This window comes from Giraffa tippelskirchi, chromosome 2 (assembly GCF_054371585.1).
Source record: "Giraffa tippelskirchi isolate mGirTip1 chromosome 2, T2T-mGirTip1v1.2.pri, whole genome shotgun sequence".
In the NCBI taxonomy this organism is placed as follows: Eukaryota; Metazoa; Chordata; class Mammalia; order Artiodactyla; family Giraffidae; genus Giraffa; species Giraffa tippelskirchi.
Genome location: NC_137276.1, coordinates 160207769 through 160228259, shown reverse-complemented (window position 1 = coordinate 160228259; position 20491 = coordinate 160207769). Strand labels below are relative to the sequence as shown.

The 20491-nt window shown below is 40.2% G+C and overlaps 1 protein-coding gene across 2 annotated transcripts in view; it reads left to right on the top strand.

Annotated features, from left to right (window-relative positions):
- Window positions 1-20491, top strand: part of FGF12 (fibroblast growth factor 12) — a 577758-nt gene that overhangs the window by 173859 nt on the left and 383408 nt on the right. The window contains exon 1 of one of the 2 annotated variants that reach the window (XM_081537439.1): window positions 13947-14326. The exons of the other annotated variant lie outside the window; for it this stretch is intronic. Coding sequence (XP_081393565.1) covers window positions 14236-14326 — 91 coding nt within the window. The 5' untranslated portion in view covers window positions 13947-14235. Of the gene's footprint in view, window positions 1-13946; window positions 14327-20491 lie in introns of those variants that run through there. 2 annotated transcript variants of the gene reach the window in all.

Sequence of the window (20491 nt, the reverse complement as noted above, 5' to 3'; positions counted from 1 at the left end):
ATCTAAATGAAAAATTTACACAGGCCCAGATGCCAAAGAAGGTTATCTAGTGCTAGTTACTGGAAGTTTTATCCCCAAATTTACATATCCAAAGGATTGGGTACTTGCATAAAGCTATAGAAACCAGGTATTTCTGATCTTTCCATTTTTCATTATTTGATAATTAACCTGTCAAATCAGAAAGGGAAACAGTTGTGCAGTGTGGAAGTATGAGACATTTCTGATGGGTACTACAGAAACCTCTTCTCCTAGGTTTTGGTCTGTTGGTCTTCCAGGATGATTGTGCTAGATTTGTCAATGAAACTGTTCCAAATGCTGCTTTTCTCCTGGTCTGAGTTTCTTTTCACTCCTATCAAGACCTCCTTTATTTTTCTCATGCTTGAAATCATTAGGTGGGTGTGTAATTTATTTTCAGGAAGGATCAAATGCATGACACATGTTGTTTTTGTTTATAAATTCCACATAAATTTATAATAAATTTGATTAACGCCTTATCTGCAGATGAACTACAGTATACAGTTAACTCAGTCTTGAAAGTAACCTACAACACTGGGTGAAATATTCATTCAATTCAGCAGCTAGTTATTGACCTTCCTTATGTATTAAGCAGAGACTGTGTATGAAGGAAGGTGATATTTCATGGTTAATAAACCTCAGAATTACCATTTCCTTTCCATTCTCTCTTGTACACTGGATTCTCAAATACTGGCATCTTTGACATCTGAGTAATTGGAAAGTAGTAGTATCTTATTGTTGGCATATTTTGTAGTTCTCTCTTTGTAATTGAAGTGTAGTTGATACATAGTGTTATACCACTTTCAGATATACAACATAGTGATTCAATAGTTTTATAGATTATGTTTGTTCCATTTAGGGCTTCCCAGGTGGTGCTAGTGGTAAAGAACCCGCCTGTCAATGCAGGTTATACGTTAACAGATGCGGGTTCGATCCCTGGGTCAAGAAGAACCCCTGGAGGAGAGCATGGCAACCCACTCCTGGATCCTTACCTGGAGAATTCCATGGACAGAGGAGCCTGGCAGTTTGCAGCCCTTAGGGTCACAGAGTTGGACATGACTGAAGTGACTTAGTACATGTTTCATTAAAATTATAAAATACTGGCTCTATTTCTTGTGCTGTACTATATATCCTTGTAGTTTATTTTATACATAGTAGTTTGTACCTCTTCATCCCCTACCCGTATCTTGCCCCTCCACCTTCCCTGTTCCTCCTGGTAACCCCTAGTTTGTTCTTTTTATGTGTAAGTCTATGTTTGTTCAGTAATCTTTATTCATTTGTTTCATTATTTTAAACATAAAAGTGATAACGTACAGAATTTGTCTTTAATTATGTCCCATTTGTGTCATTTGCCTTAGGAGCCAGGTCCAAAAAAGATTTTTGTCAAAGAGTCTTCTACCTATATTTTCTTCTAGGAATTTCATGGGTTTTGGTAGTCTTACATTTAGGTCTTTGATCTATTTTGAGTTTACTTTGTAGACCAGTGTGAGAAAGTGTTATAATTTCATTCTTTTACATGCAGCTGCCCAGTTTTCATGTGTGTGTGTGCAAAATCACTTCAGTCATGTCTGACTCTCTGCAACTTTATGGACTGTAGTCCCCCAGGTTCCTCTGATGGGATTCTCCAGGCAAGAATACTGGAGTGGGTTGCCATTTCCTCCTCCAGAGGATCTTCCCAACCTAGGGACTGAACCTGAGTCTCTTACGTCTCCTGCATTGGCAGGCAGGTTCTTTACCACCAGTTTTCTTCTAGACTGTGCAATTTTTTAATATTGATGAACTTTTTAGTTTGAGCTTGTCTATGTCCTTTATCTCTCCAATTCTGAATGACAACCATGTTAAATAGAGTGTTCTAGATTGTAGGTTTTTCCCTTTCAGCACTTTAAATATATCATACCACTCCTTTCTGTCCTGCAAAGTTTCTATCAGGTGCAAAGGTTATCCCTTGTATGTGAGACATTGTTTTCTCTTCCTGCGTTTAGAATTTTCTCTTTAACTTTTGTCATTTTAATTATAATAGCTCCCCATATGGGTCTGTTTGGACTCTACGCATTCTGTACCTGGGGTATCTGTTTCCTTCTTCAGGTTTGGGAATTTTTCAGCCATAATATCATCAAATACATTTTTAACACTTTCTCCCTCTCTTCTCCTTCTGGGACTGCTATGATGCAAATGTTAATATCTTGATGTTATCCCAGAGGTCTCTTAAACTGTCCTCCTTTTTTTCTTGTGATTTTTTCTTTTTTTGTTCTTCTGATTAGGTGATTTCCATCATCCTACCTTCCAAATCACTTATGCATTCCTCACTATCACCCTTGTTTGCAGTTATTCCTTCTATCATGTTTTTATTTATTAGTTATTACTGGTTCCTTTTTATATTTTCTGCTTTCTTTTTAAACTTCTTACTGTGTTCATTTGTTCTTTCCGCAAGTTCAGTGAGTATATTTATTACTAAGGCATTGGCACTCTTTATCTCTGTTTTATTAGTTGTTTTTTCCCCAGGGTTTTTTTCTTATTCTTTTGTTTGAAATAAACTCCTCTGCTTTATAAGCTTGTGTAACTTCCTCTGTCTCTATGAAGTAGTTACCTATTCCTGTCTTGAAGGGGTGTTCTTGTGTGGGAGCATCCCTCTGCAGGCTGTGTGTGCCCAGTGACTTTTGTGGCAGAGCTGGATGAGGAGAGAGCATGGATCACATCTTCCCCTGGGGTGTGATGCAGCTATCACTTTACTGGGAGGTGGGACTGGAGATGGAGGGACGGAAGCCAGAACTGGTTGTGAGCTGGGTTCCTCCTATTCTCAGTGGCTGCCACCATCCAGTAGGGTTGAAGGAAGGTCCCGAAGGTACTGGAGCAGAAGCCTTGAGGGTTAGGTTTGAGCTGATTCTCTTTTCACTGGGTGCGTACTTCCCCCTCTCCTGGCAACAACACCTTTACCCCAGAGGGGAGCTTTGCCGGAGCGGGAAGGGCCTGACTGGGTGCTTGGTGTGGGCTAGGGCAGGCACTGGCATGGTCCTGGCACGGCAGAGTTCCAGAGAGCTTCTAATCACTGCCGCCAAGAACACCAGCAAAGGCTGCCCTCACCCTGTTCAGATGAAGTGCTGGGCCCAGCTGGCCCTGTCCCCCTCATATGTGCAGTCTCCTTGGCAAGGCAGCAAGCCATTGCCCTACCCGGGAGCTGCTCCAGATCTAAAGGCACCAGGACACACACTGGGGCGATCGCGGGACACTGGCCAGAGCCCTGAGCAGCTTCAATCTGTTCCTCCCCCCTTTCCTGGGAATAAACAAGTGTGTGCACGCTCTTCACAAATGAACTTGAGGTTTCCTATAGCTCTTCTATTAGCCCCACTGGTTTTCAAACCAGCTAAGGAGACTCATCTTTCTGGAGTCAGGTCCTAGGGCTGGAGTGCCCAGAATGTGGTGCGAACCTCTCACCTCAGGGAGACCTCTGAGTCTGTGATATCCCTCTCCTTTACTGTGCCCCCTCCGAGGGGCATGGGTCCCAAGTTGCTGGTTTCTCTTCCCTTCCTACCCAACTCCCTGTATATCTTCCTTATAGTCCTGATTGTAGAAGAGTCTCCAGTTTGTTCTCAGTGAGAACTGCTCCTTGTGTGGGTTGATATGTTCACGGGAGGAGATGAGCTCCTCTCACTCCATTATTGTGATCTCTTCCCCTGGAGTTCTTTATTATGAGTGACTCTTAAGACTTTTCACATGTTTAAAAGTGCATTATACCTCTTACATTGCTCATATCTTTAAATTCTTTGAAGGTTATTGTTTTCTAATTTAACCTACAGCTGAAAATATTTTCCCCAAAGGAAACTTCACAGTAACAGTCTCTATGTTATTTCATTTCATCAATATTAATAGACATTAATATTTGGTATTAATTTTAATATTAATTTTATTTCATCAATATTTAATAAATAAATTACTTATTACATGTTCTAAGTACTAAGATATAAAATAATTAAAGAGAGCTATACTTAAATGTCTAGGTAAAGGTGCCCATAATCTCTTAGGGAATATATACATTTGCAGGCAGAATAGGATAAACTCTATGGTAGAGGGACTATAGTGTGTTAGGAGCACAAAGGAAATTGTGATTGATTTGAGAAACAGGGGAGGATACATCAGAGAAAATTTTCCAGAGAGAGCACTGTGGCATTTGTCCTTGGTCTGAAAGAATCTGTGGGATTTCTAGGATCAGAGAAGTGTTCAGGTGTTAGGACTGGGGACACCTATTTGGAAATGTGACCCTATTTTGGTAATGAATTTTGATAAATAAGCAAACATTACTTCCTTGAAATTCATAAGTATTAATGTTTTCTTTCTCTATTTTGGTCCTCCTATAGTGGGTGCATCTGTATTTGTAAATTATATGTCTTCTTACTATATTGAGCCCTTTATCATTATGTAATACCCTTCTTTGACTTTTATTACAGTCTTTGTTCTAAAGTCTATTTTGTCTGATATGGACAAAATTTGCATGGAATAGCTTTTTCCACCCCTTTACTTTTGATTTGTGTGTGCCCTTACTTTAATAGTGAGTCTCTCAAAGGCAACAAACAGATAGGCCTTGTTTATCCATTCAGCCACTCATTGTCTTTTGATTAATGAATTAACCCATTTACAAAGTAATTATTGATAAATATGTACTATTGCCATTTTGTTAATTGTTTTCTAGCTGTTTTGTAGTTACTCTGTGCTCCTTTCTTCTTTCTCTCTTGTGTTTTGGTGGTTTTCTTTAGTGTTATTATGAGATTTTTTTCTCACTTTCTTTTATGTATCTACTGTAAGTTTTTTCCTTGTTGTTACTGTTAGGCTCACATGTAATAGCCTTTAAAAACAACTGTTTTAAGTTGGTAGCAACTGAAATTTGAATACATTTCAAAGCTTTATTGGAGAAGAAAATCAACCCACTCCAGTGTTCTTGCCTGGAGAATCCCATGGACAGAGGAGCCTGGTGGGCTCCAGTTCATGAGGTCTCAAAGTGTCAGAGCACTGCGCAGCAAAGCTTTGTGTATTAATTTTCTGCCCTCACTCCCATTTTGTACTTTTGATGACACATTTTTACATCTTGTTAATTTATGTAAACCTTAACTAATTATTATGTTTTAAATTTTACGACTTTTGTCTTTTAACCTTCATGCTTGTTTTATACATCATTGATCCACTACCATTATTGACTTTTTCCTGTGAGGTTTTTACTGTCATGTTTTCTTATTAATAATTACTGTAATTTCTTTTCAAATTAAAGAAATCTTTTTATCATTTCTTGTAAGGCTAGTTTAGTGGTAATGAAGTCCTTTATCTTTTGCATATCTGGGAAACTCTAAATTGTTCTTTCAATTCTGAATATTAACCTTTTTGGGTACAGCATTCTTGATTTGAAGTTTTTTCTTTTCAGCACTTTTCCTTTTCAGTCATACCACTTCCCTCTGGCCTATAAAGTTGCTGCAGAACAATCTTCTGATAGCCTTATGGGGCTTCCCATGTACATAACAAATTTTTCTCTTTCTGCCTTTAGGATTCTCTCTTTATTCTTAACTTTTACTATTTTAATTATAACATGTCTTTAGTACATACCTCTTTAACTTCATCTTAATGGAACTCTCTGAGCTTCCTGGACTTAGATTTCTGTTTCCTTCCCCAGATTAAAAAACTTTTCAGTCCCTACATCTTCAAATAATTTTTCTAGGCCTTTTATCTCTCTTCTCCTTCTGGGATCCTATAATGTGAACATTTTTCTGCTTGATGATGTCACAAACATCCCTGAAGATATCTTTACATTTTTAAATTCTTTTTTACTCTGCTCTCTGTCTAGATGGGTTCTACCTCTATCTTCTAGCATGCTTATTTGTCCCTCTACCTCATCCAGTCAGCTGTTGTGTATTTTTCTGTTTAATTGTCACTTCGCTTTGGTACTTATGTTTTGTTGATGTTCTCATGGAGTTTATCCAGTTTTCTTCTGAGTTTGGTGGGCATTTTGTGACCATTACTTTGAACTTTATCAGGTAGCCTGCTTATCTTCATGTAGTTCTTTTGCTAAAGTTTTGTCTTCTTTCAATACAACAGGAACGTATTCCACTTTCTCTGCATTTTTCCTACTTCTCTCTGCTTGTTTCCATATATCAGGTAAATCAGCTACCTCTCACATTCTTGAAGGTGTGGCCTTATAGGAGATGTCCTGTGGGGCTCAGAAGTGCAATCCTTCCTGGTCACCAGAGCCAGATTCTCAAGGGGCTGTCTCCTATGTGAGAAGGACCAGCCCTCCTGTTTCGGCAGGGCCATAGCGGCTGCAATGTGCTAGTGGGAGGGACTGGCCCCCCTCACACAAGCTTCTGAAGGGAAATTTGGTAGTAGCTAACAAAACTACCTGCATACTTGCTGTTTGACTCAGCATTCTCATTTCTAGAACCTATTTTGAAGATATACCTCTAGCAATATGAAAATGCTACACAAGTTATTTATTGCAGTAATGTTTGTAATTGAAAAATATTGAAAATCACCTAAGTGCCACAAAATAGCAGTGTGTGTGCCCTTTTGTGCAAAAGAAACCTATGGAACATATATCAGATATTAAAGAGATCAGTTACCTATAAGGGGTTGTTGGAAAAGGAGTGGAAAGAAGGGGAAATGGGAATAGGACAGGAGGGATGAGAGTGTAAAACTTATTGGAGTATGCTTTTTTGTAGCTTTGACTCTTAGAACCATAGCAAAACAAGCAGGTTTTACATACTCAAATAATAAAGTAATTAAATATAATTAATTTTATTAATAATTAAAATCAACCAATATAGAAGATAAGAAAAAACAAATGAATCTAACTGGATTGCAAATTAATAACTAAACTACACTGAAGAGAATGGAGAAGAGAAGAAAAATCTATCAAAAACCAAATCAAAAATATTTTAACCATATAAGATTAATGACAAACAAATGTGCATACACACTGTACTGTAGTAGTAAATCTGTTTCTCTGGTTAGGAATTATGTAACTACTTTAAGTGTATACGAGGGTTGAATGAATAAGTGAATATACTGTAAATAATACAATTTTTTCACTGTTGGGAAAAGAAGTTACAAGTAAGGAAAGGGCAAAGACTAAAATGAAACTTGTGATGCTGGATTGCAATCATACATATTAGCCATCTATATCTATACTTACTATCTATAGATACCTACCTATTATACATTTACATATAGATACATCTACACATAGATATTTCTACATATAGATGTCTCTAAAGGGGGACGTATATATAGAAATAAAGATGCTGTATGTGTATGTATGGGTTTGTTTATATGCATATATTTCCTAGCTTTCTCCATTGAGAGAATGACACCCCTGTAAAAATGGGCACACTTAGCACCCAGAATTTGGTTCATAAATACTATTTTCCAATAAAAAGAATTAGACTCATTGGAGTCTAATTCCAATAAAAGACGATAAAAGATAAACTTGGAATGTCTTGTGATGCAAGAAAATTAAGGAACTTCTAATAAAAAGACACCAGAGCCAACCAGAAGTATCTCCTAAAGGCTAAAGCTGAAACAATTTGTCACAAAATAAATAATGGTAATATTGGATTATAAAATGTGTATTACCCTCTCAGTTGTGTCCAACTCTTTGTGATCTCATAGACTGTAGCATGCTAGGCTCCTCTGTCCATGGAATTCTCCAGGGAAGAATACTGGAGTGCGTTGCCATTCCCTTCTCCAGGGGATCTTTCCAACCCAGGGATTGAACCCTGGTCTTCTGCATTGCAAGTAGATTCTTTACTGTCTAAGCCACCAGGGAAGCCCATTAGATTATAACCTATAGAAAAATATTCCTCAGATCACACTGTAATAAATAAATAATTGAATAAATAAGTAAGTGGGAGAGAATGGACAGCTCTTGCAGAAGAATTCCCATTACAATAAAAAGAATCTTGAAAATATAAAACCACTATTAGGAAAACAGCTCAGTAATAATTACTACATGTAAGACCCACCAATGGATGCTAACATCAGTGGATGAAAGTTTAAGAAGAAACAAGATATTAGCACAGCTTCAGATTTTCTTCCTCAAGATATTTATCAACTGTAAATGAAAATAAAATACAACTTGACAGAATACAAACCTAGCAGTCACTATCTTAACCTAGTGATTGATGTTAATATCACTAGTTGACATCACGTAGCCCTTAATAGGGCTTCTCTGGTGGCTCCGTTGGTAAAAAATCCACCAGCAATGCAAGAGACATGGGTTTGATCCCTGGGTTGGGAAGATCCAATGGAGAAGGAAATGGCAACCCACTCTAGTATTCTTGTCTGGAGAAATTCATAGACAAAATAGCCTGGCAGGTTACAGTCCACGGAGTCGCAAAGAGTTGGACATGACTTAGCGACTAAACCACCAACCACCATCATAGCTCTTGATAATGATGTACTGAGAAGGATACAACATCACTTCTGTAGCATTCTTGCTGAAAATCAGTAAAGGCAGACTAATCATTTAGATAGCATTACATGAACCCAAATTGAAAGACATTCCACGAAACATTTGATCAATATTTATCAGATGTTTCAAAGTACTGAAAAACAAGGAGAGACTGAGGGACTCCTGAAGATCAAAGGAGACTAAGGGTACACAACATAGTACAAGGTGGAATCTAGCTGGATCCTGGAACAGAAAAAGGGCATTAGGGTAAAAACATGGTGAAAGTTCAATAAAGCTAGTAGTTAATTTGAGAGCATGGTACTAGTATACATTTTCTGGTTTTCGTAATTGTACACTGGTTATGTGAGTTGTTAATACTAAGAGAAGCTGGGTGAAGAGTGTGCATGAGCTCTATTATTTTGCAACTTTTCTGTAAGTCTCTATTTCAAAATAGAAAATTTAGAGGAAAAGAATAAATAGAAGAACAACAAATAAAAAAAGAACAAAAGGAAGCCGATAACAAAAAACTCATGCATTTGCTTTTTTGAAAACAAAAGTTATTTAGACCTAATTGGACCATATATGTCATTAAAAAATAAGTTTGGTGCCAATGACTGTTTTTGTCACATCTAATAAGATTGATTTTGTTGCTGGCAGATCCAGCGGCAGTGAGGGCTTGCTTCCTGGCTCATAGATAGCCGTCTTCTGTGTCTTCACATAGTGAAAGTAGAGAGAAAGTTCTCTGGGATCTCTTTCAAAAGGGCACTAACCCCATTCATGAGGGTGAAGCTTCCCAAAGACCCTACTTCCCAATACCTTAGGGGTGAGAATTTAACATATGAATTTTAGGGAGATACAAAGATTCAGTCTCTGACAGTTGCCTTGCCTATTAAAACTGGATTTGAGGGTATTTCTAAAGACATGAGATACAGACCAAGTTTTTACCCTGGCAGTCAGTGGTCTAGACATATATCATAGGACAAAGATACTACATTAGCTATCAGACTGGTTTTCATGCTTCAGTTTATGGTTTGGTTTGGTTTCTTTGTTAAATAAAGTTGCTTTCCTTTTGATAGATATTTTGCCATTAAATATACTCATTAAAAGTTTTTCAGGCCTGGCAATATTCTTAGTATGCTATTACTGATTCAGTGTAGACTTCCAAACAGATAAATACACTGATTAATTAAATAGCTGATGCCAAGAGTCAACAGATTCCAATGTTTAATAGGAACAGAAATATTTTAGATAAATTACCACTTAAAAATCTCAGAACTTCCTCATACAATTATTAACTTTTACAAACTGTGAGTAAATAACTCTATAAAATGAAAAATTTAGATACTAAGAATTTAAATAAGTTCACTTATCATTATGTACCAGATTTCCCAATCCCTCTCAGAAAGTGATTAATAATTTCATTTTGAAATCACAGCAGTCAGTCACTTGCTAGAGTTGGTCCAAGGTCAATAAGAAAACTAAAAGAATATCTAACTTAAAAATTTTTAATTCGAGACAGATACTATAATTTAAAATTTGGTTATTACATGTCTTCAATTTAAAATTAAAAATATAATTGCTAGTAAAAAATTTGATTTTTGCTTATGGAATAATACACAGAAAGTAGAAAATTTCCAAGTTTTGGTTAGACTAAAATGTGCCTCTTTCCTGGCTACTGCTATTTGCTTGTTTTGTCTTGCTTTTGGATGTTATGGCATATGTAAAAATGCAGTCTTCTTAAGTTCTGCCCAATATACTTTAGGAAGACTGCATCGACATGCCTGACTGTGGACTGTGAAACTGGATGTCACCTTAGCAGCTGTTTTAACAAGCATGTACATGAAAATCTGATAAGGGCAAAAGTCTTTATTTTTTTGTAAAGCTAAGTCTAAGTAATACAATTCCATTGATCAATTCTCTTTTATACCTACTTTGGTCAAATATCCATGTTATATAGTAAGAAAATATTTTGCATTGAAATGTTATATGCTTTCTTTGGTTTAATCTGAACTCTTTTGAGAGTTCAATAACAAAAAAATTCTATAAATGTGATTCCCCAGTTCTTCTTTTTTTTTTTTTAACTACTATGATGATCTGCTCTCTTTGTGATGAGTATACCTGGCCATAAGAATCACTGTGACAGTCACTGAAATAAGACAGCCAACCATTCAGATGAATGTTAACTGTGACAGATTTGGCTTTCCTGCCCTGTTTTCTAAGAGTTTATAGTTCTGTTGAGGAGACAAAAGATTCACACCTAAAGCTTTTCTATAATCAAGTAAAAGAGCCACTATGTTAGACCATCAAGAAGCACCTAGAACCCAGGGGAGTTGACAAGAGCACTCCATCTTGCGAAGATAATTAGAATCATCAAAGCTCTTTCACGTTTCACCTCACTGAATCCCTGCAACAACCTTGCCAGGTAGGCAGAGAGGCTTATTGTGAATACGAAAATTGATGCTCCAGAGGTCATGGGTGTTTTAAATCAGACAGTGCTTTGCTCGCTCTCCTCAAGTTCCCATTCTTTTGCTATGTTTCAAGGAATAGCTTTTCTCTCCTAAAGTATAAAATAGCTCTGGGCACTGGGTTCCAGACCAGAAGAGCTCTACCGGAAAGCTCTCTGCCTCTGGTGCAGCAGAAGGACTATTTTTAGATGTTTTCCTTTTGCTAATTATCTCTCCCTCCATGGGGAATTTCTACGGGTGAAATGCCCAGATGAGCCAAGTTTCTCACTAATTCCCACAGAGATTGGAACGACAAGGGCCATGGCTCAGATTGCCCCGAGGCTCATTACCTCTCCAGCTTAGCAAGTTCTTCCAGGACTGTGGAGCCCACAGAACTGGGGTGATTGCAGTCAACAAGGGGACTAAGGGGTGACTGGAAGGTGTGTGTATGCTCAGTCGCTCAGTCATGTCCAACTCTTTGTAACCACATGGACCGTAGCCTGCCAGGCTCCTTTGTCCATGGGGATTCTCCAGGCAAGAATACTGGAGTGGGTTCCCATGCCCTCCTCCAAGGGATCTTCCCAACCCAGGGATAGAACCCAGGTCTCCTGCATTGCAGGTGGATTCTTTATCTCTGAGCTACCAGGGAAGCCCATGAATACTGGAGTGGATAGCCTATGCCTTCTCCAAGGATCTTCCTGACCCAGGAATCAAACCAGGGTCTCCTGCATTGCAGGTGGATTCTTTACCAGTTGAGCTACCAGGAAAGGTGAAAAAAAAGTGAAAAGTGAAAGTTGCTCAATTGTGTCCAACTCTGTGAGACCCCATGGACTATACAGTCCATGGAATTCTCCAGGCCAGAATACTGGAGTGTGTGGCCTTTCCCTTCTCCAGGGGATCTTTCCAACCCAGGGATAGAACTCAGGTCTCCCACATTGCAGGTGGATTCTTTACCAGCTGAGCCACTAGGGAAGCCCAAGAATACTGGAGTAGATAGCCTATCCCTTCTTCAGGGGATCTTCCTGACACAGGAATCAAACCGGGGTCTTCTGCATTGCAGGTGGATTCTTTACCAGCTGAGTTACCAGGGAAGCCCCACAGAAAGGTAGGCCTAGACATATCTTTTTGAGTCTTGGAACCACCCCAAATGACCTTGCCTGGAGCTCAATTCTGAAAGAGAATGTGGAGCCAGTGGTGGCTTAGAGATCCAAAGACCCTCCTGATGTTCTGCTTTCTTCTATCACCTTTGAGAGGAAAGAGGAAGAGACTTAACTTTTCCAGTCAACTACAACCTTAAACTAATCTCCAGGGAACCCCACAGGAACTGTGAATGATCAGCCTAGAGAAGAGAAAGAGGAAAGGGGTGATGAAAATAATTTTCACTCTCTTGCTGGGAAGAGCTAACCAGCTAGTGCTAGGTAGCCTGGAGACAATGGGTAGAAAGAAAGTCAAATAAGTTTTTGGCTCATCGTCAGGGTAAATCTTCGAACAGGTTTTCTGCAATGAACTACCTGGGGACCCGGTGAGTCCTCTATTACCTGAACTGTGCAAGCAGAGATGTGGACATTGGAATGGATGCTGGCATTCATGGGAAAGTGAGAGTGATGGAAAACCCTTCAGGTTGGAAGCTATGTAATAATAATTGCTAACACTATTACAGTACTTATTTTGTATTGAGGTGTTGTTTTTTTTTTTTTTTAACATTCAATAAAGTTCCCTGGTGGCTCAGAGGGTAAAGTGTCTGCTTGCAATGAGGGAGACCTGGGTTTGATCCCTGGGTCGGGAAGATCCCCTGGAGAAGGAAATGATTTGCAACCCATTCCAGTACTCTTGCCTGGAAAATCCCATGGACAGAGAAGCCTGGTAGGCTACAGTCTATCGGGTTGCAAAGAGTCGGACACGACTGAGCGACTTCACTTTTAAAGGGTACAAGATGTAGATGCTATTGTATTATTAACTCTTTTAGAGATATGGAAACTGAGGCACAAAGAAGTTAAGAGATTTGTTCAAGGTCACACAGTTTATAGGAATTTTCACTTCGGCTGCTTGTTGCCAGTGTCTGTGTTTTTAACCACTTACTGTATTGCTGTGTCTTCTAAGGTCCCTTCTTACTCTGAGATTCCAGATAGGATGGAATCTGGTAGCAACACCAGCATTCCTGGTGCCTCACTCATCAGACTTCCAAAAGGGCATTGATGGCCTCTGAGAAGGGAGGGAGGCCCGGAGGGAGGGAGGGAGTAAGGAAGAAAGGAAAAGGAAGGGAAGGAGGGGAGGGAGAAGAAACATTGCTATTGTTTTCAGATTTCCCGCCTCACCTGCCTCTCCTTACAGCGTTCAGGAAGGCCTCTGTACGCTGGCCTTCCCTTCTGGTCCGCCTAACTCCACCTGCACCCGCCTTCCCATGGCACCTGTGCTCAGCTTTTCCAGGAGATTGGGAAGCCCGGGGACCAACAAGCAGCGTCTTCCCCGCCCTGCTTTACGGAGGGGAAAAGTGACGCCCAGGGTGGTATAGGACTTACCCAAGGTCACAGAGCGTCGATCAGAAAACCCAGGTGTCCAGACTCCCACCTCAGTACCCCGCCCACGCCTAGGCACCCCTTCGCTCCGCGCGCCCGAACCCTAGAGCTTTCTTCATTCCACATCCCCGCCTCCCCACCCCCACCCCCTGTTCCCCGGAGTCGCTTCTGACGCTCGGCAGCCTCCTGGGTCCAGCCCTTCCTGCGGGCGCTTCCCTTCCGCCGGATTCCCACGCCGGAGTCGCCCTCAGCCCGCGCGCAGCCCGCGGGAGCGCTGCCTTCCGGCCCTGGGAGCCCCTCTCCGCTCCGCGCCGCGCCGCCCCGCACGGCGGGGGCACCCAGGGAGGCGGACGCCCAGGACTCACCGCCCGACGCGGAGAACAGGAGCTGACACGGTGCCAGGGCCCTTGGGGATCCCGCCCTCGTCCCTCCCGGCGCTCACACCTGGAAGGGGGCACCAACCCACGGTGACGTCCTCCGCTCAGCCGGTGCGCTCCTGCCCGCAGCCCCGCCGCCTCCTTGGGGGAAGTCCCAAAGTGTCACGGCAGAGCCCGCTGGGGTGTGGCTGCGCCTCCCGCTCCCCCGGGGGCTGCCCCCAGGCAGGAGGCGCTTTCTCCTCCCAGCCTTGCCCCGGCCCCGCACCCTCCGCGCTCCAGTCCCGGCCCCGGCCCCGGCCCCAGCCCCGGCTCCGGCCGGGCCGACGTGCGAACCGCTGTGCGCCCGGGACGCGCGCACCATGGGTTTGGGACCCGGCTTCCCCAGGCAGGCCGCCTTTTGGTTGGACAATTAGCGGAGGTGGGCGGGGAGTTGACCAACCCCACACACGCGCTTCTCCATGAAGATTCTTGAGCTTTCCTTGAAGAAAGGAGTGCATATGCTGCAGTGTCTCTGTGGAAGGAGCCTGAGGTCCAGCAGCAGCCTAAGTGGTGAGAAAATGTTCTTTCCTTAGCCCCAAACCTACAGATGCCCAGCCGTCTTCCTTTCTTCTGTCCCCCTCTCTGCTACCCCTTTCTCCTCCTTTAATCAGCGCTGTAAATGATGGAAGGAAGGCTTTTCCTTGCTGGGGTGAGATCATGGCCCCGTCGCCAGTTTGGATTTTTTTTCCCCTCCTCTTAAATCCCTGAAGTCATCCTTGTTTATAGAACGCGTTCGCTGTCGCCCAGCGCCTGAGCTGGAATCCGCGGGTCTCTTTCCGAGGGGTACTTCCAGTGACTTGCTTTCGCACTTCCTCGCGGCTCTCTCCTTGTGAGTTGCGAGGGCGGCGTGCGACTTGGAGTTGCTCGAAGTCTCCTCTTGAGAAGTTGCCGATGCTTTCGACAGGAGAGGGGACTTTTAAACAGGTGGCTGGCGAGGCAGGTATCTTTTACTTTTCTTGCTTTGTCTGGAAAGTAGACATACGGCCATCGTCAGAGAGAGTACGATTTGCCCTGGAGATCAAGCAATCTTTGAAATGATGCTGAAACAAAAGAGCCCCAGTTAGGTCTGGGTATAGCTGACTGGGTCCCTCAGGAAAAGCTCAGGAAGAGAAAGTAAGAAAATCAGACCCTTTTAATGACCTGCGATATTGAAAAAACGATTAAAATTTTTAATGAAAGAAAAACAAACAAACAAACAAACTACAACCAAGTAAGTGTGATTCTTTTCTGCTGAAGCCTTGGGGATGAAGTGAGCTGTTTACCACACTTTCAATTGTCCATCTCTCTCTTTTTTATGATGTAAGCTCTTTTTAAAGTGCATTGTCTAGTAGACTTGCAAATACTAACCCAGGTTTTGTGTCTTTTGGTTTTATGTTTACAAAATGGGGGTGGGATGTGAGGAGAGAGAAAAGGTGCTCCTAATTATGTCTAAACCCGTGCCTCTGTAAAATAATTTTTTGGTCCATTAATTCAAAGTAACTTTAATGTTCAAAAATTTAACGATATTATAATAGGTTTCAGGTTTAAAACTTCATATGTTATTCTGGAGGATCTGATTCATTTGGTTAAGTACCTATTTTCAGTCTGTACTGGAGCTATGAAGATTATATTTGGAAAGATTAGAATATATATAGGTTTCATTCATCCTTTCTAAAACTTTGACTTGCTGCTTCCTCACCACTGTAAATGAAAAATAAAACTGTTTTAAAAGAATTAATTAAATACTTTAACTATATGTGAAGTATGAGAACATACACTTTTGAAATGAAATCAGCAGTGAGATCTCATATCTTGACTTTTATTCAGTTCAGAAGATGATTTAGACATTATCTTTTGCCACCATATTTATAAGTGCTGAAAGATATCAAATCACTATATTCTAAATGAACATGCTTGTTTTTGAAGTTTTATGTTTTGAATACATATTTCAGGAAGCCAACAGAGATGTATGTTAATATTATTTCAGTTTTCCTTATCTAATGAAGTAAAACATGAACAGACTATAACTTGGTTATTTATTTCCTAGATGTGAAAAATTTTAAGGTATATATGGTGTATGATAAAGACTTCTTGTAAAAATAGATAACATGTTCATTTACATACAGAATCAGCATTTCAAATGGTAACACATCCAAACAGAGGTGATAATATGTGTGATGGAGAAGCATCACACAAAATCATGAGACTTAGAGTCAGAAGACTTAGTTATAAAGCAGTCTCAATAAAATTACTGAGGAGTTTTCAAACTCAGTATTTTCATCTGAAAATCTGAAAAAAGTAGAAATAATGATAGCTCTAGCCTGCTTCCTATTTCTTACTGAATCCTAGATTTAACATGTGAACCTATGAAAACTGTTGCACTTTATATATGCATTGTGATTTAGTGGGGTGTTTGGTTATTTAGGGAACTGTCACTCTAGAGGAATTTTTGTAAAAGGGTATAGTCACAAGTAAAGATGAAGATCCCTTTTATACCCTTTCCCCAGACGGAGGTAATGTATAGAATTGCTTTTCTGGACACTGTATTGCTTTTGTTTGAATTGTGGCTTTTATTAATTTATAATCTTGGATAACTTACATGACCTTGCTGTTCCTCAACTATGCAGAAATGTAAATTACTTTGACAATAGTACTTACCTCATAGGTTGTGGTAAAGATTAAATGAATTAATAACAGCTAAAGATTTATTGGGGCTTCCCTGGTGGCTCAGACGGTAAAGAATCTGCCTGCAATGCAGGAGACCAGGGTTTGATCCCTGGGTTGGGAAGATACCCTGGAGAAGGGAACAGCTACCCACTCCAGTATTCTGACATGGAGAATCCCATGGACAGAGAAGCCTGGTGGCCTGCAGTTCATGGGGTCACAAAGAGTCGGACATGACTGAGCAACTAACGATTTCATACTTTCAGAGATTTATTGAGTTCTTACTATATGCCAGGCATTGTGCTAAGAACTTTGAATCTACCATATATAACATGCTCAGTATCTTTTAGATATGATTATTATTGTGTTCCATTTTAAAGTGATTTCTTTCATGTGACTTTTACTGTTAGTATGAGCAATTCTGCATGATATGTTATGCCCAGTTTGTGAATGCATATTGAAGTAAAGACATCAGATACATTTTCATGGAGCACATTTATATAAATAGAGCTGGAGTGCACAATTTTAATTTTTTAAACTTACCAAAAGAGAAATACAGTAATATTTTGAACCATGTTAACATGGAGTAAAAGGTTTTATGCAAGCTACTTCTGCCCCATCATTTTACAGTTGAGGGATTAAGGGCCACAGGAAAATAACATAATTTGTTATAAGAGGTTAAAAGATTCTCCTGATGGACTGTTGCACTTTTGAAATTATAAATATTTTAATATTCTATTTAGGCTTTATTTAATAAGTAGTATTAAGAAAATACAAAATAATTATTACTAACTCTTGAGCTTCTTAGTATAATTAAAAACATTTTATTACTCTTGTCTTCCTTCTGCAATATCAAATATTATTACGTTGTCTAATTTATCCATTATATTAGTTTATAAATCCTTTGTACTTCCGTAGAATGGAGACAGCATAAAATGTCAAAGAGAAGACAATCTTGGACAAGATTACATAGATTGTTTAAGGCTGTTTCCAGTCAGTTATGATTCTTTTTTTCCATTTCTCAAAATAAAAATTGTTTTCTTTGTTTTTATTTTCATGGGAGCCTATATGTTAAAAGACAGGTAATACATTTAAAATTTTAAACAATTCTGCTCAGAGTATTTGGCATTTTTTTAACCTGGTACAATATTATATTTTCAGCTTAAAGGGTGAGTAAAGCAGATTCACTTCTCTCTAGAGATGGGACTTTTACAAAGAAATGGAAGCTCAGAGATTAAAACAAGAGCTTTAATGCCTACTCCCATTTCTCTCAAGATCTACTTGAGAGGAAAGCAGAAGAATTCTATCAAAGAGGGGTGTTAAGGTTACAGCTTTATCATCACTTCAGCAGGAAAGACCATTCTGATGCCTCAGAAGGAGACCCTGAGAAAGCTCCAGTGGGCATCAACCTGACAGGGGATAGCAGCACTTTGGCGGTTGGTCCCTGTGGTAGTAGTAATGTGTGTGCGTGTGAGTGTGCATGCACGCACACCTAGCCAGGGGAAGCAATGTGCTTGTCTAATTACCCCAAGCAGTTCCAGAAAGTCAGCTCTTAGTCTTTTCTCCTCCTGTGTATAGTCATCACTCCTCTGTGATAATCAGTCAATTAGCGCTACTCAGCCTGATAGCATAGAGGATTATCAAATGTCTAGAGATTGAACTGTCCACCCACATCAAGTGGCCCTGATGGGGGATTGAAACACTAGGCAAAAATACTTATCCATCCTAATAAAAACACACAACCAAAACCCAGGCAGACCCTTCCTTTCAAGTGTAGTGCTGACATCTAAATTGAGACTGCTCATTTAGAGTCAGGTTGCATCAGGGAGTATGTATCTAAGGGGTACAGGCTTTAGCTCCTATACAGGACAGTCAGCTGATCCAAGAAAGAATATTCCATGGCCAAGTGGCTATCGCTTTTGGTTCGCTTTCCAGGAAGGGATCCTCTACAAAGATGGCATTATGCGGCTGTTTTCAGCTCCACTCTATCTTTACTTCCTGTTGTTGTTGTTCAGTCAGTCAGTCATGTCTGACTCTTTGCTACCCCATGGACTTCAGCATGCCAGCCTTCCCTGTCCTTCACCATCTCCGAAGTCTGCTCAAACTCATGTCCGTTGAGTCGGTGATGCCATCCAACCATCTCATCCTCTGTTGCCCGCTTCTCCTCCTGCCCTCAGTCTTTCCCAGCATCAAGGTGTTTTCCAATGAGTCGACTCTTCCCATCAGATAGCCAAAGTATTAGAGCTTCAGCTTCAGCATCAGTCCTTCCAATGAATATTCAGGGTTGATTTCCTTTAGGATTGAGTGGTTTGATCTCTTGCTGTCCAAGGGACTCTCAAGAGTCTTCTCCAGCACCACAGTTTGAACGCATCAGTTCTTTGGCACTCAGCCTTCTTTATGGTCCAGCTCTCACACTGACTCTCACATGACTATTGGAAAACCCATAGCTTTGACTACATGGACCTTTGTTATAGAATCTTTATTTGAGCAGGTTTTTATGCTGTAAGTCTAAAATTCTTCACTGTTTCAATACTGCTCCAATGGGTAAAATGAATGTGAAATATGAAATATACAAAATGATCATTGTTTTTTATGGCTTTCATTTTCAAAGGGATTTTTGTTGTTTTTACATGACATTTTCATTGTTAAATTCAAAAAGTTAGTGCTTATTCTTAGTTCATTTGTCTTGCAGTACTTAAAAAAAGCAATTTGCTAAGTGCCTGTGTAGTCGGCATTACCACTGTTTACCCAGTATTTTGGGTTCTTCTCTTGGGCACATTGCAGGATGCATGGCATTATCATCTTCCTTTGAACTTAGGTGTGGCCATATGACTTGCATTAGCTAGGGAAATGTGAGCAGAAGTGACACACCTCACTTCCATGTGGAAGCTTTAATAACCAGAGCACAATTACTCTCTACTTCTGACCTTTTGATGATGTTCAAGGTAGTGGTTGTGCCATCAGTCTGTGTCCCTGAGTGTCTGTAGTAATAGGACTGTGTGACCCTTGGTGGGCATTTAGCACATTAGAGAAGTTAAAAACCTCTTTGTGAATAACTTAGATTTTTAAGGTCATTTGTTATCTGGTCTATCCTGATGGATAGTAAGGCAGCAGAGTTTAACATAATAAAATTTAATGGAGGATTATTGGGCTCAGTGAAAGATTCTTTCTAGTCAATCACTTTAACTTCTCTATGATACCATCTGTAGTATATAATGAATCGATGTATTGGTTTCCTTTCATAATCTTGGAATAATTAGTTCAGCATACCAAATTATGGGGTTTTGTCATCATCTAGTAAGTTAGTGGTTGTTCTGAGGCTAGTGAGTACATTGCTTCTTAAATGATATTCATCTTCCCTCCCCAAAATGCAGTGAAGTTCCGTTGATATTTGAGATTATTTTTTCAAAGTGGTACTTTATTTGCAAAATGTTTAAGGACTCAGGTGCTCCTTTGTACTTACTCTGCTGTATGGAAACTATAATACCTATTGATGCCCCTGAGTTCCTGGAAACGAACTAGCTGCATTACTTGAAAAACAGTGCTACCATGGCAGCTCTCATCTCTGCTGCAGTTTTGCCAGACAAAGGAAAATGCAAATAAAATTGTTTTTCTCTCAGCTTATAAACTAAGAGCTGTGTGCATGTGAAGAAAACCAGGGCAGTACTTTATGGTGAAGGTTTTGGGTTGAATGCTCCATCTGGGTCATGGAGCAGCAGTCCATTTGCCTGCCTCTTGGGTTAAGTAAAGCAAAAGAGTGGAGTGAAGTCAGACTTTTCTGGAAGCCTAGGATGTATGTGTCATGCCAAATAGCCCTCCACAGCTGGCACCCCTCCCTTCTTCCTGTCTTTATCCATATTAGGATAGAAAGTTAAAGAAACATGTTTCTGACTTCAGGGGTTGCCATTTTTTTTATTTAGCAAACACTCTTTGAGGACTGATTGCTCTGTGTTAGACACAGGAAACCCGGCAGAGAGAGAGATAAGGACAAGCAAGAGCTGCCATATTAGGCAGTATATGATACATGCCCAA